Source organism: Drosophila rhopaloa, unplaced genomic scaffold, assembly GCF_018152115.1.
Source record: "Drosophila rhopaloa isolate 14029-0021.01 unplaced genomic scaffold, ASM1815211v1 contig_3, whole genome shotgun sequence".
Classification (NCBI taxonomy): Eukaryota; Metazoa; Arthropoda; class Insecta; order Diptera; family Drosophilidae; genus Drosophila; species Drosophila rhopaloa.
This window is the reverse complement of record NW_025335123.1, coordinates 8,855,450-8,873,632: the sequence shown is the minus strand read 5'-3', so window position 1 is coordinate 8,873,632 and position 18,183 is coordinate 8,855,450. Positions and strand designations below refer to the sequence as shown.

General features: G+C 42.0%; 3 protein-coding genes across 4 annotated transcripts in view; all 3 read left to right on the top strand.

Moving 5' to 3' along the window:
• Positions 1-18,183, top strand: part of LOC108040112 (GAS2-like protein pickled eggs) — a 60,747-nt gene that overhangs the window by 26,507 nt on the left and 16,057 nt on the right. For both annotated transcript variants that reach the window (XM_017117369.2, XM_017117370.2), the window contains exon 3: positions 3,017-3,422. In XM_017117369.2, the coding sequence (XP_016972858.1) occupies positions 3,255-3,422 (168 nt within the window). In that variant the 5' untranslated portion in view covers positions 3,017-3,254. The remainder of the gene's footprint in view (positions 1-3,016; positions 3,423-18,183) is intronic.
• Positions 4,047-8,189, top strand: LOC108040111. The gene is made up of 2 exons (XM_017117368.2): positions 4,047-7,220; positions 7,281-8,189. Exons 1-2 carry the CDS (start codon positions 4,244-4,246, stop codon positions 8,132-8,134), a joined length of 3,831 nt encoding a protein of 1,276 aa, XP_016972857.1. The 5' UTR covers positions 4,047-4,243; the 3' UTR covers positions 8,135-8,189.
• Positions 11,497-14,172, top strand: LOC108040113 (putative ATP-dependent RNA helicase CG14443). Its single transcript, XM_017117371.1, has one exon. It carries the CDS (start codon positions 11,990-11,992, stop codon positions 14,099-14,101), a length of 2,112 nt encoding a protein of 703 aa, XP_016972860.1. The 5' UTR covers positions 11,497-11,989; the 3' UTR covers positions 14,102-14,172.

The following is an 18,183-nucleotide window of genomic DNA, read 5'->3' as shown; positions in this document are numbered from 1 at the left end:
CTCATTTTTCTAGTGCTTTAATCAGGCCTATACACTGAATAGAAACAACCAAAAAGCGTCGAGTATCTCTTGGATATGCAATAGATACTTGATATCTTGTTTCGTTTGCACTTGAAATCCCCATGTGTCTCGCATTACTTTTCTATTGGTCCATCGTATATCGATATACCAACACCCCCCCCACCCAATTTCAGCATTGTGAAACTCTATCGCATGACCCAACTACAAATACAAACTCTATCTCTTTTGCGACGTTTGTAATTGTTAATTGAAAAAGTCAACAGCAACAGCAGCAGCAACAACAAAAAGATTGAATTCATTACTTTTATAACATATTTTCCATACTCACTGTTGTTATAGCCAAAGCAATACGTTGTTGTTGCTGATATCGCTTCACACTCTCGATCACTTTTACTGCCGTTCGGCAATTCACACTTTACCATTGTCAAAAGTTGGGGAAAAGTGTTGAAAAAATACTCGAAATATTGAAGAGTTGTGGTATCTCATTAGTTCGTTTGTTACATGCAGTTTAAAGAACTAAAGAAACTTCTGCGAGATAAGGAAATGGGACAGAAATAGGAATAGCAATTGTGTAATAGATTATTTAATAAGAGCAATCAGTCTTATCAAATTGCAACACAAAATACTTTGAAGAAGAGCTCGAGAAAGTTACAATTAAATCTAATTCTTTAATTTATAAAATCGAGTCATCCGATTTAAAGCATATACAATTTACAATTGAACCATAACATCTCAAAAGATAACAAGTTTATAGTTATATCACTTGTATGGCTACTGAATATGTATATATAAGCAAGTACCTTAAAAATAGAAACTGTTTTCCTACGATAGACAAGGTCATATTGAACACTTACTGCATTATCTGATAATGAATTTATATGAGAACTCATCAACTCTACAGCCAAAAGGTCTGGGAACTTTGATTAGATAAGGGACATGTTTCTATTGAAAGGCAATATGGTACACAGCGGGAAATGTGGGGGAGTTGTGATGACAATTTCGAATGTGGAAATCGGCGGTGGCCAAAATACAAAAATACAAAATAAAAACAAAAGAAAAACAAAAACGGTACGGACACATTCAATTACCGGACTTGGCGATGGGAGGAGATTGGATCGCATTGGATTGGATTGGAATGGGACAGGCCTTATATGCGAATTGATGCCGACGACGCATCCTATGCAAAATGTGTCTGTTGTTTATACATTTCGCTGTGTTTGGATGCGGATTTTTTAATTAAATTCACTTTCAAAAATACCGCTAATCATTCGAACAAAAGGCCACCGAGCATTTGCATATTTGTTTGTCTCGAAAGTTTTGCGACTTATTGCGTTATTTATTTTTTTTTTTTTTTTTAATTTTCAGTCATTTTCTGGCTTAGGTCAACAGCAGGGGGGCGTGGCATGTGAATAGATTGATCGATCTAGGCAAAGATTTTCGCAAGTGCGAAAGTGAAATCCGGGGATGAGATGCGGATTTGGTCAAATGGCCAAATGGCCAAATGCATAAACCCCCCGCCGTTGGGCAGGCCCGAGGGTTACTATTTTGGTCCATCAATGGCCAGCAAATTAGCCAACACACATGGGTTTTTGTACTTGTCCGAATCCGAGCTCGAATCCCAATCGCAATCCGATTCCGAATCCGCCTGATCATTTTGAAGAAAGCAAAAAAAAAACAGACGTAAGTGGCCAAATCGGTGCGCCTTAATTAAGACCAGCCTCATCGGGAATGAGGCGGTTACGTAAGCACTTAATACAGCTCCGGGGACCAACGGATCCAATAGCCAGGCGAATTAAATACACAAAACATTTAAAACACACGCCGAATGGCGAATGCCGAATGCCGAACAGCGGAATGCCAATGGGTATCGATTTTAAATAAAGCTTTGTTCCCACTCTTTCACCCATTGGCTTTTTTATTATTACCGATCGCTCCTACAAGATTTCGACCTGGCCCAGCACCTTGGCCCAATTATTGTAAAGGCAGGTGCGGCAAAGGTGTGGAGTTGATTCTGCTTTCGCATTAGAAGTTTTTGAATGAAATCGGAAGATTTTGTATTAGCAAACAATAGTAGTAAAAATAGGTCCTATTCAAAATGTAGCATCATGATTAATAAATTGTAAGAGACCCATTGGGCATACATATTTACTATTCAAGAGGGTTCATCGTATTTATTATTAACTTTAATACATGTTTTCCTTTTGGCCTGAGAGCGTTTCGAGCGGATTAATGAGGGGCGGGGGCCAAAACAGAAACACCAACCTGTTCTGATGGCCCAAGGTCAAATCCTGTTGCGGCATCCTTATGCAAAGATAATTCGATAAACGCTTTTGATAAGCCATAAGTTTTATGACTGGCCTTGGATGGCAATTGCCAGTTCGTTTCTCGAACAGGCGATCCTCCTCGACATTAATCTCCTTCTGGCCGAAGTTCACAGTTCAATTGGGCTTACCGCTAATTAGTCGCTCCAAACCGACCTGTTAATGAGCTAATGGAGGGGGGGGTTTGTTGGTTGGTTGGTTGGTTGGTTGGTTGGTTGGGGACTTTGACTTGGGTGTGATGCCATTAACCTGGCGCCCAATACCCACTGTGCTTTGTAGAGGTTGCCGTGCTGCTGGGCTTGTCTGAGGCTTTTTCAAGTAACCGACGATTGTGTGCCGCGCGCGACTCACTTTTATGTTTTATTTATTGATTTTATTTGTATAACTTTTGCAGTTTCTGCTGCCCCCGGCGGTGGCGGCAACGTCGGTTGTTGCCGTTGTGGTTTTCAGTCCCATAATTATGTCAGCTGCAGTGGCACAATCATAAATTTACGCCGCTTTGGTGCAACAATTTTTACAATTTATTATCCACTTGCTGGCAATCTGATTGCATATCATCAATCAACAGGCCAGCAAGTTTCAGCTAAGTAGTTAGCGAAATTCTTGCTTTTTCACAACAAAAATCGCTTAAATACTTGTACAATTTTAATTTATGTTCCCTTTTTACATTGCAGCTTAAATTCGAACCGAACCGAAACGCTAATCCGAACCAGGCGCGATGCACTGCAGCCAAAAGCGTAACGAAAATCCGAAGACCAATCTTTGCTAGGGTCGTCCGCAAATCCCACACAAAGCAAATACAAAATATAATAAAATAATTAAAAAAAAAAAAAATAAAATCGAAATTGAAATTGAAAGCTACGGCAAAGGAGCTGTGAATAGAATTTTAAGAGGATTCACAAAAACGCGACGATGGCCATGTTGGAGGCAAGGCCGTATAGGCCATTCAAATCCAGCGAGGAGTATCTGGAGGCCATGAAGGAGGATCTGGCCGAGTGGCTCAGCACTCTCTATCCGGAACTGAGCATCAATGCCGAGAACTTCATGGATCGACTGGACACAGGCGTTGCATTGTGCAAGGTGAGTCCCAAAAATGTATAAAGAAAACTCACACATTTCTCCATACGATGGCATCCATCTGTGCCACACACACACCCACAGCTGCACTCTCGACACTCTCCAAGTGCTAAGAGCTCGACAGATTTCCATTTCATCTTTATGCCTCGGCTAAAAAGCTTCTTACCTGGCCAACGGCACTCCAGCGGGAAAAACGAGGTCACCGGGGGTTCATTGAGCCAGCTTAGTTGCTCAACCGAAAGCATTTGTGAAAAGTTCATAATTTAAATGAAGCACTGAAGCAATGGTTGAAATGGTTGGGGAAATAAGCCAAGGGGCAGGGATAAAACAAAAATCGAGGAACAAAAGGATTCCGTCAAATGAGCATGGGCATTTTAAATTTAAGGTATCAAGTAAATTAACCTAAAAGCTTTGCTATTTGCTAAACAGAAAAATAAATAAATTGAGGCAAATAAAAATTATTAAAAAATGTATGGCTTTCTGTCCAAAATAATATACTTTAAAGAAAACAGAAAAAAGATATTGTTAATTTCGCACCTTAGTTTATTCAAACGAAAACTTTATTTTTGAATTCGAGATCAAGTTGGCCAAGGAGTTACAATGTCATATGGTGTATGGAGTTTTCAGTTTCCCTAGTCAGTCGCACATCGATCGCACACATGGAAACATCTAAATTTTCTACGCTCGTTTCACGATTCGTATTTTCCAAAACTTTATATTTTTTTACTCAATTTGTAACTTTTGGTTTTTCGGTTAAAATATCGGTTAAATTGTAAAAACTTCGCGTTTTTAACTTTGTATCAATTAATACGTGCCTACACGTCATGATAAAGTGGAAAAATGTGTTGCAAACGCGTTCGGGCAAAAATGCATGCAGTTATTCGCGGATGGAACTTCTGCAGTGGGTGAACTCGACCCTCAAGAAAAACGTAAAGTGCCTGGAGGACCTGGGAAATGGGGCCGAATACTGCATGCTGCTCCACAAGCTGCGACCTTCGTGCATCAATTTAAAGAAGGTCACGATCTATAAGAAGAGTCGTACCTACGGCATGGATAACATGACATTGATTAGGAATGCCCTCTTGGATGCGGGTGTGAATAAGAAGATGGAGCTCGACCGCCTGGCAAAGCGGGGCTATCGCGAGAATCTGGAGTTCGCCCAGTGGTTCAAGGCCTTCTACGACTTCAATGAAAAATTGATGCTAGATGAACAGTTGCGTATTAGTAAGGAGAATGAGCGGGAGGAAGAGACCGCGGAGATGGAACCAAATGTGGCAGTGGTGGCGCCAAGAAACCCTCCACCCCCTACTGTACCCCCTGTCGCTGCTGACCCTCCTCCCCCTGCCGCCCCTGCTGTCCCTGCAGTTACCACTCCAATTCCATCCCAGAATGTGACAGAAAACGCTGCAGATGAAGCTCCTTGTTCCTCCAGGGATATTGTTAATAACATGACTGAGAGTGCCCAGTCAAATGCAGAAGTTTCCAGTGATCCTTTGAACCCATCTCTTATCCTTAAAATAGCCAAGCAGATAGTACTTATATTTGAAAAAGGCAGCGGAGAATCCAATACTCTCCAGAGGAAGCAGCCGAAGCAGCCGACTCGCCGTCCTCTCCCTCGAATTCGATCAGCATCTTTTCGCCCTAATAGTTTTGAAAAATCACTTCGCCAAATGCAGTATAAAAGAAAATTAATCGCAAAGGACTCAAAGATGCTAGCTGAATCTGAAGGCGAATTGATCGGTCAAGCCGCTCAAGAAGGTGAACTAATCCAGGCAACAAGCGAATTGGACAAACATAATATTGCAGATGATGAACCCATCCAGGAAACAAGCGACTTAGGCGAACAGAACAGTGTAGGGGATGAACCCATCCAGAAGTCCAGCGAATTGGTCGAACATGACATACTAGATGATAAGCCTTTTCAGCAACCAATTGAATTGGGGGATCTTTACATATCAGATGAAAACCTCATACAGAAATCAAGTGAATTAGGCGAAGATAAAGTAGGTGATGAGCCCATCCAAAACCCAAGCGAATCGGAAGAAATGAACACATCAGATGATGAACCTATTCCAAAATCAAGCGAATTGGATGAACTTAACATGACAGATGATGAACTTATTCCAAAATCAAGCGAATTGGATGAACTTAACATGACAGATGATGAACCTATTCCAAAATCAAGCGAATTGGGCGAACTTAACATGACATATGATAAACCCATCCAGGTTATTTTAGCGTCCCAATGCGAAAGCGGATTGGTCACTCCAGATAATGAATCCTTCCAGGAACAAAGCGAATCTGAAGAGAGCAAGATGGATAGTTTACCAGGGATAGAGGACAAGCCAGACGAGAAGGAACTAGAACTGGACTTAATAAAGGAGTGCAGTGATGAAGAATCGTGCGATGAGAATCTGGAGAGCTTAGATTCGCCTACAGAATGTAAATGGTATTGTGTTGAGATTGGTGGCAAAACTGAATGGCGATTTGGTAAGGCTATAAGCGCAGAAAGGCCTTTGGTGCGGCACAGCAGTTCCGATTCAGATTCCGAGGCATCTACTTGTGATAGAAAGGAGTGTGGACAACCAGTTAATGAGCAAGAAGAAAATTCGATTATCGCAGAAGACTCTCCTTTGCTTGATGAAGACCAAAAGGAAATCACCTTAGAAGGTTCTAAGGAAGTAGAGGAGCCAGTTGAATTGCCTGAGAAACAGGAGGATCCTATTGGTCAAGAAATCGAACCATTGGAGCAGAAACCAAGTCTGGTTGATAATGAAATGGAAAAAATCGATCTTTTACTCCTTAGTATAGAACAAAATCTGAATCTATTAGATTTTTGCGACGGTGCTGCAGAAACCCAAGAAACCGAAATGGATATGACCCAATTGTACAGTCGCTTAATAGAAGAAGAAGTGGATATACATTCACCGAAGCCAACCGAGGCTCTCCCATTAATGGATGAAACTGATGTCATGCAAGTTGATCTAAAGGAAAAACCAAACAATGATACTACAGATTTGCCACCTCTGAAGCTAACCCACTCTATGGAAGACGAAAAATCCTATCCAGATAAGTCGCTTTCCCTGGAAACAAAATTAACGGAGGGCAGTTTAATATATAATTTGCTTGATCAGGTCAGTCAGATGAATCAAATTGAACTTATCAAGGTGCAAAATGAAAGGAATTACTTATCGTTATTCGAGGCTATTCCATACAAAGATAAACCCAATTCTAGGCCAGTGAATCCAAGCGACAGTGAGATCGGGGACTCTTCAGATTTCACATCAGAAATGGAACCACATCCAACCACATCCAACTCAAATAAAACAGAGCAATTCTATCAAGATCGGTGTCACCCGTTGCAAATTATATTGGTCAAGGAACAAAAGAAAATACGCCCTTTGGCACGCAATATGTTTGATCACGTGTATCGGATGGCCAAGAACACTCCACTTCCGGATGACGAGCCATTTGATCTAGATGATATTCGTCCAATAACCCCGCCATTGGGTTATGAAAAAACCTGGGAAAAGATCACGAAAGAGCCTTCGTTATGTAAGGATGCCTATGTCTCGCCAAAAACCAGAGACGTTTTGGTGCAAACACCTCAAGAATCTAGTGAGCCCTTATTTGCAGAGAATAGCAAGTCAGCTAAGGAACTTAAGAGAAAACGGCCGAGTGAAATGGATCATATTAAAATTATACTACCAAAAAGAGCTCGGTTATCAAACAACTTGTCCTTAAAAGTAGTTGTTGGTGGCCGCAAAACCAAACCATCGATAAGACGGAATTATCAGAAAAGTAAGTTTACAGATTCTCATCCCCTTTTTGCAATGCGTAATGGTCGCTTTGAATTGCCAGAGTCGACGAACTATACTTCGGTTCCAAAACCAGAATTCAAACCACGTCTTGAATTGGGCAAAGAATACTCTCATGATGTGCCAGATATGAATTCATCTAGTAGTTCCAATGAATCCACTTTCCGCAAAGACCACTCTAAATGTATTAAAAATCTATTGGAAATGATCGATCTGCAATTATGCAAAACTCCTTGCAAGATTGAGTTGCAAGCGTATGGTAAGAAACATGAATGGAAAAATGTGGAATCGGATAAAGAGTTTTTAAGATCGGAAAGTGACAAAAGTGTCCCATCTAATCTTATCGCTTGGTCCTGGACTGCCATCTCTGGCAATATTTTGTTGTTCATTTATTGGGATAAATACCGAGAGGTCTACGAAGAACTTTTCCGTAACGTTGATTATATCGTTTTTAAGCAGTTTAAGAAACTATTTGGGGAAACACTATTCCAGAAAAGGATTATCAATTCCTCGACAAAGAGTGACCGCCGAACTGAGCGCAGAATGAAAAGGAAAATAGAGGACTTGCAGCTCAAGATCAAGCAGGCAGAGGCGCCAATTAATCAGGAATCGAGTGTGGGGGGATCATCCTCCACTCTGTTCACTTCAAGCTCCGAACTGGAGTACAGTCGTCCCAAAAAGGACGCCGTTCAGATGAGGATCTCGCAGATCTGCGAGAAAATACTCGATGCCCAGGACCAGTTGGAAGGATGTCGCCAGGATGTGGCATGTTTTAAGAAAAAGCTAGATCGCATCCGCTATGCATGCGATAATGTGCCATCCACGGGCAGAAATGAAGTTCTGAATATGCTACTTGCACAGGAGGAACATCTGACGGATCCCATTTATCCCCAATAAATTGTTCTTACCTGTATGTTGTACCTATGAAAATACATACAGGCTTGTTACATAATTTGCTATGCTGTATGGTCTTATTTCTTTGATCCGTAATTCTATTCGCTTGGTTTGGCTTTTGGTTTTCTGTCTTTCTGTTTTCTGTTTTTCACTCTTTCAGTTTCGGTTTGGCTTGGTTTGGTTTGGTTTGGTTTGGGTGGCACATGCCACAGCCTCAGCCCCTGCCCCCTCCCCCTCCCCCTCCGCCGTCTTTTGGCGCTGAGTGGCGCCAGTAGCACCCGACATCGTCACGCTGGAGGCCAATAGCAAGACCTCAACCCGCAGACAATTTGTCTTTGCTTGTACTTGTACTTGTGTTGTTGCCCCGCTGTTGCAGTTGCTGTTGCAGTTGCAGTTGTGTTTTTCCCCCCAAACCCCTTCTTGTTTGTTTCTGTTTGGTGGACCCGTATCGGCAGCGAGATCGCCTTGCCCCCTTTGGTGGTCCCTCCTGCTGCGCCGATCTCTTAGTTTTTGTTATTTGGCAGGAACATAGCCAAGAATCCGCAGAACATTAAAGTTGTGGCATAAAAATCATAAAATTAGTGTTGGGCAATGACAATCACTAACCATTGGTTTGTTAACTATTTAACTAGCATTTTCAATAAAAATATGTATGAAATAATATTCCAAAGAAATTAATTATATTTAGAGCAATTTTGTATTTTTTATTTACTCAGAAATTAGTGATTTATTTGTACAAAATTATGTTGTAATTTTGATTAAATTTCTGTAATCAAACTTTAGTCAAATATATTTGTACAACCTTTCTTACAAATTAAAAACATATAAATAATTATTATGAGATTGAAGGTAAAGGTTAAATAAGATTTATTATTTTGCATAATTATTTTCCACAGTAAAGAAGTACTTACAAAGTATGTACATATGTTTACTATTTTGTTCCTATCAATTAAAGCCTTTAATATGAAGTTATCATTCATCTGTTATATTTGTGGGCTTGGTTACTGGATAAGTGCTAAAGGTAACGCTGTTTTTTATGCGGTAAGTGCCGACTATCCACTCCCCAAACCACTGTAGCCACACACAGCGATCCACAGTCACAGCCTCACCTGCGCACACCTCACCTCGGATCTCTCCGGGATCGGGGATCTGGGGGATCTGGGATCTGGGATCTGGGATCTTGGATCTTGGCTATTGCCCCCCTCTATTCCCCAATGGACTACCAAAGCAACTCCACCCCGAGGCGAGTGCTCGATATGGTGATGGATATGCGTGCAGCATAATCATGAAGTTGCTTTGATCTTCTGTCTGCGCTGTCTCGAAATAAATGAAATGACTCAGACACCGGCGGTGGGGGAGGTGCACCAGCCAAGGGGAAGGGGGACCTGAGGCTGCCGGAAATGTCATAAGCATAAATATAATTTTTGATAATTGTGTGTGTCGCGAAGCGTTAATGGAACTTTAATTGAAACTCCGGGATAGAGACCGAGATCTTAAAGCGAAATACAAATCTCGTTGAATGGCCAGCAGTTCTAGTGCGATGCAGTGCGATTTGATGTCTTTATCGTTCCAACGACGATCGTAATTACGACTTGATGGCCACTTTAAACGAAGGGTGGTCCACAAGCAGGGGGAAGGGGAAGGGGGGGGCGTACGTACTGGGGGCCAATTAGCCAAAGGAGATCGTTAGCTGTACGACGATCATTAGCGAATTGTCTTAACGATCTGTACAGCCAATTGCTTGCCAATTTATCTAGTTAATTATACGGATTTTCTATAGTTAGAACTCCGCGCTTATGCATGCATGTTTTTCACTAGTCGTTTTTTTTTTTTTTTTAGTTATTTCCTATATTTTTGGATGTTATGGTACACCCCCTCTGTATTCTCCATTAAGCAACTTTGTTGCCGAGTGTCTTCCGTTTCTTGTTTTCATTTTGGGCACTTTGTTTGGCTTTCGTCGTCGGCTAATTGAATTTGATAAAAAGCCAGCGAATGCTTTTAATTGACCAAACATTCGGACACTCACACAGTCGCAATTATTCGTAGATAACCCAAAGGGGGTCAGATAGTGCTCTCCTTTGGGTCTTTGGACTGAGAGAGAGAGTGGAGAGTGGTGAGTGGAGAGCTCTCCACTTCCGGCAGCGAAATCCGAACCCGTATCTCCAAATCTCTGGGTCTCCGGAACTGGGACAGTCTTCACTCGCGAATTGAAACACATTGAAGATTAATGGTCTAAAATTATGGACGAACCGGATAAATAATGAACTGGAAATGTTGAATAAAATCAAAGGTCAGCTAAGTTTTATTTGCAGAATCGTCAAGTATACAAAAAGGTTTATAAATTGTAAAATTTTCGATAATATTCTATAACAACGAAGGGTAATGTTGAATTGCACAGGATGTTAATGTTCAAATGAATCTGCATCTGAAATATTAAAAACAGAATTACTGAGCTATTTTTCAGCAGCTTATTTGTATTCTTTTGTGTGCCATTCAGGTCCTAGGAGATTAATTTATCTAAACAGTTGCCTTTATGATCTCTTTTTCGGCATTCAGTGTGCCATTCATCATTGGGTGCTGAATTAACTTTCATTAAAAGGTAAAATAATACCGCCAGTATCCACACTATTTTCATTTTTGCTTTGAACTGTGATTGCGTGTTGATTATTTCAGAGTCGATTTGCTACTGATTTCGGACATACGACGGCGGCATAAATATGCTCATACTGCCCCCAGATAATCATTCTTACTAGAGCTTTTTTTCAAAACAATAAAATTATAAATATGTTTGTGTCTCAGAAGAGAATCACTATCCCAATGTGCCAACAAAAAGTGGTAACAGCGTGTGATGTGGACTCATACCTCTTCTTTGAAAAGTCTTGAATTGTAAGCTTAAATGGGCTTTAAGCTTAGAACACGTATGTCTACTTTTAGATTATCATGATGTTCCGAAATATAGACCAATTTATTATAATATAGACCGATAATGAAACAAATATATTGATGACCTTCGGGGTTTTTAAACAAGTCACCGTCAATTCATGCACGTTATCAGCAGTGGGAATTTAGTCTCAGTTCACCATAAAAAGATGTTATAAAAACCTGATCTTTTCAACAAATATGCAAATGATAATAATATTTCTTTATAATAAATTACTATACAAGTTTTATTTAAATACTTTACGTAAATACCTTTAAGTTTGTAAATAAATAAATTCAAAATCATGATTATTATTAAGTTTTATATAAACCTACATTTTTGCATTTTTACTTAGGGCACTACGTTTTTATTTAAATAAACAAGAAATTTGACAATTTAGAGTTAATAAATTGTTAAATATTATTCAATTTAGGTTTGTTGCTAACAAATTAGTCGACATGGCTTCATAATATTGGCATAGACATTATAATGAAAGGGTATATCAACTTCGCCTTGCCGAAGTTTGCTTCCTTTCTTGTTTAAAATACTATTGCCACATTCAATCCAAACATTATTACATCTGTACCAATATTTTACTTATTTACAATAACTAAATAACTGAAGACATATAAGCATTTACATGCCAATAAAAAAACTAATGCGGGATTGGGATATCTTTTGCATTTGTTAAAATGGTATTGTATACGATTAAGCTCAATTTCATATGCGATTATCACGTTCAATTCTAAAACGATTACAACTCTATAAATATTTTACTTCAACACTAAAGAAACAAAAAGTCTAGCCAACACAGAAGCCTTTAACTGACTGCATTTGACATTTCGCTTTGCTTGACAAACGAAAATTGTAACTTATTAGCTAGAGGTCGTAAAATCATTACAAAACGCTAGCTGAACTTAACAAGAAAGCAGAAGAAAATGGGTAAGACAGGAAAAAAACTGAAGAAGGAAATGAAAAACGAAGTTTCTAAGTCGAAAAGGAAGGATGGTGTGGCTGTTCGCCTTCCTCCGAAGAAGACAGCTGGCGAAGCATCCAATCCGAAGGATAAGAGGGATGAGAAGCACCAACGGTCCAGGTTTTCAAAGTCATCCATCTCGAGTTCCCGCTCTTCCTCGTCCTCTTCTTCGAGCACTTCCTCTGGCCCGAATTCAGGAACTGCGATCCAGAAGACCAAGTCCAAAAGCAAGAACAATAGTTACTCTGCCAAAACTAATGTCCAGAAATTCGGGTTCAGAAGTCGGAGCAGCAGTGAATCTCAAGCCAGTTCCCAACATTCGGAGGGGAATAAAAAAGTGCCAGGACTCAGAAGCGCCGTGGAACGCGTTTTCAAGCCTTGCCGCTCAACCAATCCTTTCAGGACCAACAATCCCAATCCCAATGGCAGTGGCTGGAATAGGCGTTCCCCGACCAGAAGCCGCAGTCCCCATCGGGTGTCCAATCCCTGGAGGCAACGGAAGAGGGAATCGAGGTGCAGGACCGTTGCGCCCTCCAAAAGTCACTTTAAGAGGCGTTCGTTGTCCAGAAGTCCGAAACGCCGGCGCACTGCCAATCGCAGCAATAATCCTTGGAGATCCTCGCGCAGCCCAAGGCGGTCCAGGCAATCGATGCCCAGGTTGAGCAGTCCCCACAAAAAAAATCCCTGGAAGAATCGAGACTCGCCCAGGAGTCCCAGTCCCCGTCGTGATCGCAGTCCTGGCAAGCGGAAGGATCTGGAGCAGAATAAAGCGGAGGTCTACCGCCGTCGCCACAAAATCACATTGGCCAGCATGGATCCGCGACCCATTCCGCAGCCCGTGATGAGTTTCCGCCGCACCGGATTCGACCGGAACATAATCCAGCGACTGAAGCAGCAGGGCTACGACGCACCCACTCCCATCCAGACGCAGGCCTGGCCGGTGGCCCTGGCGGGCAGGAACTTTGCCATGGTTTCCAGTGGGGGCACGGGCAGGACATTGGCATATCTGCTCCCCGCCCTAATGCACATCCAGCTGAGGCGACGACCCCTTGTCGTGGTGCTGACGCACTGCCGCGATGTGGCCACAAGGATCCACAATGAGGCACAGGACTACAGTCGTCCCCGAAAGCTCGCGAGCCAGTGCATCCTGGGCCAGTTGAGCTGCAAATACGACATCACCTCGGAAGGCTGCCAATTCCTGGTGACCACACCCTGTCGCATCAAGGACATCCTGAACGGGAGTGGGCAGGCGCTCCACCTGGATCGCTGCTCTTATCTGGTGCTGGACGGGCCCGACCGGATGATTGACATGGACATGGAGGAGAATATGTGCCAGCTGTTGGGGACCATGCGTCCCCATGCCCAGTTGGTCATCTCCGCAGCCACGTGGTCGCGCAGTCTGGAGAGGATGGCCCGCAAATACATGCGTGATTACGTACTGATCCAAATGCCATCCGGCGGATGCGGCAATCAGCCAGGTGGAATCCCGGACATACGCCAGCGGGTGGAGGTGATGAAGTCGCGCAACAAAAAGCAACACATCCAAAAGGAGCTGGCTGCCATTTACGATACGTGTGAGAATCCCGGCAAGGTGGTGATCTATGCGGATACCAGCAAGCGCGTGGACGAACTGGTGGGCTACGTCCGGAACCATGTGCCCTGCGGTGGCATCCACAGTGGACACAGTGCCGCAAAACGGGCTGACTTGGTCCGCGATTTCCGCGACGGCACCTACAACATCATCGTGGCCGAGAACTCAATCTCACGGGAGCTGGACATCTCGGGCATCATTTACCTGTTCAACTACGACTTGCCCCCGTCCATGGAGGAGTATGTCCAGCGTCTGACCGGAACGGGATGGCTTTCGGGCTCCACCGATTGCGAGGCCATCAGTTTCTTCACCCATACCAACTGCAAACTGGCCGAGGCTATGATAGAACTGCTGGAGCGGTCCAAGCAACGGGTTGATCCGCTCCTGATCAAGATGGCTGAGACAGGATCAGACCGGGTTACCAATCGCAACCGTTACTTTAACGTCAACGTCAAAGCCATCGCAATCGAAACCGCCAGCTAGGTAACATTTAACGAAAAACGAAAACCCAAACCAGAAGCAAACATTTTGATGAAATGCAACCCCCACCATCTTGTATAAATACTAGGTTAACCCAATAAATGTTTATCGATTGCCTTGGCCAATGCATAGCAAGTGGAGTGTTCGGTAGGGATTGAAAAATGGGGGGAGGGGGGGTGGGGGTTTGAAGGGCAGCGAATGCACGTCCCCGAAGAAAGTTGTGCATCCAGAGCAAAAAAGACGTGACGTTATGGAATTGAGAACAGGAAAAAAATGCATAACAGCCCATCAATATTCAACAAAGGTATTTAGCCTTAGCTTAAATCTGTCACGACATTTTTAGTATAACATTTACATATCCATCTCATGACAACCAAAAACAGTTCCACAAAAAAGATGTAGCTAAACAGGACATCAAATTACAAAATGGGAATATACGAGAATTTGTAAGATAAGTTGTCATTAAAACTGGGTCTTATAAAAGCTAGGGATCATTTCAGTTCGAGATTGTTTTTTCTTAAAAATTTGCTTAAAATATATTTTACTTGTTTAAAACTGATAAAAATTATTTTATCGTTCATCTTTGCTACAGAAAAAGGTTATTAAAAATATAAAAACAAATATGTACAATCGCTTACCATTTGTATATATAAAAAAAAAAAAATTTAAATTTAACGTCTTGTTTATTCCAAAATTAAGTAGATTTATTGCCAGCCATTGAAAAAGTATTCCAACAATTAGGGAGCGAAATCTGATTTATGCTACAGATCGTTTTCCATCGATATTAGTTTCGTAAATTGGAAAAATACAGCTCGATCTCGAATCGAATCGAATCGAATCGAATGGAATCATTTGGCTTCTGTCTCCGATTTGCCGGTTCGCCTACCGTCCGACTCTGACATATATGGGTCAATATTATCTATATCCCGTCCCCCTGCCCGTCCCCTCGCCCATTGATTGCCGGAGTTATTTAGTTGTTTGCGCCAAAAGCAAATGGAAATGAATCAAAATTCATTAGAGGTGAATTTATTGTGTTGGCCATTTGATTTCAGTCTCAGCCCAGATCAAATATCTGGCCAATCGATCGGGTGGGCCGTTGTCCGTTTGCCTGATTGGGGTGTGAAGGGGTTGTACATATCGCGGCTATATCACCGACAGATATCACAGGTGGCTTGGCCCACAGCTGAGTTTTGTTCAAAAAAAAAACTGCACATATATATATGGATATATATATTGTAAAAAAGGGGGCGGCGGGCCGTGTCTAATCCGATTTTGACTTTATTAACGGTGCAATTTGTACCGACAACTGCCAGACGGGAACCAACTGGCAGCCCAAACTCCTAACTCTTAACTCTTTTAACTCCGAACTCCCGTAGACTGCAAGCCAAAGACCCCGAGCGATTATTATTTATGGCCGCGAGTGTTAGCCCCCCCCACCACCGCCACAAATTGTATGCTAATCGCTTGGACCCCAAGACATTGGCAGCTGTCCCAAGTGGAACTGGACATGTGGACATGGGCACATGGGGACATGGAACCCGGGGGACCTGGAACACTCGATTGTTTTCCTTGGGTACTATGAGTGTGCCTGATTTATGGAGTGTCGCTGACTAATTTGAAATCTTTCGAGGGGTGTGGGGAGTGGCAGCCTCCAGTTGAGTTTTCCCAACTGCAAATGACCATTTCTAGGGATCGCAGAAAAGCGTGACCAGTACAAAAGTCGCTGAAATCACTCACGATCGTAACTGCAGTTTCCAAATTTAGAACCACAAAGGTCAGCGATGAGGGGGCGAAGTTGGTGGGATGGTGGCCAAATAAAAGCTATCAATACAACAATCGATCGATTTCGCTGAATCATCACGGTAATTTTAGATTGCAAAAAATGTTTCTAAATATTGGAAACCGGGATATGTATGGTTATATAGCAATTAGAGGCCCGTTTTGACTTAGCTTTATTTATTTCTTAATCTAAGTCTAAATTAGGCAATCGCTATGATAGAATGAATCAGAGATCTTTGACATTATATTTTATATTTATGAATACAAAATGTTTTCACATTGATGATCTATAGAATTTATGATCCTTAGAAGAGATTTATTTAAAACGTGGCTCTTAATTTCGGGTTATTGCGCTATTTAAATGTATTCTTTGTACAGATATTACTATTTATTCATCTTTTCCTGATCTGGTAATTCGTTATGAGCTTTTACTGACCCGAAAGATAACGATAAGCACTCACGTATGCCATCCACTTGATTTGTATCCGGCGGACTTGCACTTCAAAGACAAGGCCGCCAAGAGCAACATCCACCCACTATCCAATACCCCCTCCCCCTCCCCTTAGTTGGGCGGTTTCCACGCACAGGATGGATGTCAACTTCTTTTGTCAGTGCAAAAAAAAAAAGAAACCTAATAAAAGCAAACCGAAACAAAAGAAATACACTACTTATGCCATCACAAATATTGTGAATTGAAAAGCCAAATATGAAAAGCCGCACAGCAAACACAGCGCGATACGTGTGTCGTGTCAGCGACGTCAATGTGCCAAGTCCAAAAGCCTTATAACTTCAATAAGCCAAATGCCCAAGTCGGTCCGAGATCTTGCAGTCACGTTTGCTTAATAAAATTAATATTTACATATGTTCCGTATTTACACACACAACAACAACAACAACAAAGGCTGCCCCCACCGAAAGTGGACAAATAGCCAAATAGACCGGCATGGCCAGGCAATTTGCACGATCCGCGTAGCGCTGAGATCCCCTCGAAACCCCAGTCCCCAATCCTCAATCCCCAATCCCCAATCCCCACCCCCTTCCCCATTTCTATCCCCCAGCACGCACCATAATTCGTCCGTGATGATCTCTGTGTACGTTAAAGGGGCTTTCGTGATCCGTGATCCATTGGAGAAAACGAACTGGCCAATGTGGTAACCGCCGGGTGACTCATTCAGTGCCAAATGGCGATAAGGATCGCTGCCAAAACGGAAGTCCGCCGATCGTGAGCCAATCGAGGAGAGATTTCTCAATGGCCACCACTCAATTTTGGGGGACAACCACTTCCACTGTAAACTGAATTAAAATAATTAAAAAAAGATCAAGCCGGATATCCTCGAGAATGATTTAAAAAATAAAAAAGCTACGAGATCCTTAAGGAACCAATGATATTTCTAACAGATACATTTTTAATTGTATTATTTGTACTTAAACATATGGCTCGGACCTTAATAGCATAAATAACATGTGCAATTTTATGCCTAGAACTATTTAATATGATTTTCTCATTGAGTCAGTTGTTATGAAATTAAAGCAAGAGCTTTAAACATTGCTTTAGTTGAGTTGGTAATAGGTCTTCAAATATATGAGGATCACCTTAGATTACCCTGGAGTTTTGCTAATGGAGAACTCATTTCTCATCGTTGGCAAACAGAAAAGCCGTAATGCTTTTCTCGTGTCTCTCTGTTTGGATTTTGGCAATTCGAAACAGGAAACACACCAAATCGAACAAATTGGACAAGCGCGACAAACAGATCTCGACATTTGTGGCTTGTTCTGAGTCGGACTCTGTTTTCTGTTTCTGTTTCTGTTTCTATTTGTGTATCTGTATCTCCATCTGTAAATCCATATGTATCTGTATCTGTATCTGCTTTTTTGCAACTAGCCGTAGTGCTGTATTTTGTCAGTCTCGCTCTCACTTTGGTGGCAAGACGAGAGCTCGCACATAGATCGGCTCTAATTTGGCCAGAGTCTAAATTCAAGTTTATAACTAAATATGCGCCAAGTAGGCACAGATCATTGTGGGAGGGCCGAGGGGGAGGGGTAGGGGAAGGGGAAGGGGGGAGGGGTTCTCGGTATAGCCATAGCTCTAGCTAACCTCGATTGCGTTTGCCACATTTTTAACAACTTCACCCACATTCAAAATTCGTTTTGGCTTTGGCCGACAACAACAGCAAAAACCAGTTCGGTTTATATATATATATATTTTTTATACCCTTGCAGAGGGTATTATAATTTTGGTCAGAAGTTTGTAACGCAGTGAAGGAGACGTTTCCGACCCCATAAAGTATATATATTCTTGATCAGGA

Excerpts from the sequence above, each read along its gene's own strand:
- LOC108040111 (XM_017117368.2), top strand. The coding sequence starts at position 4,244 with ATGATAAAGTGGAAAAATGTGTTGCAAACGCGTTCGGGCAAAAATGCA. Across the intron at positions 7,221-7,280 it reads AAGACGGAATTATCAGAAAA|AGTCGACGAACTATACTTCG; the intron begins GTAAGTTTACAG and ends TTGAATTGCCAG.
- LOC108040113 (XM_017117371.1), top strand. The coding sequence starts at position 11,990 with ATGGGTAAGACAGGAAAAAAACTGAAGAAGGAAATGAAAAACGAAGTT.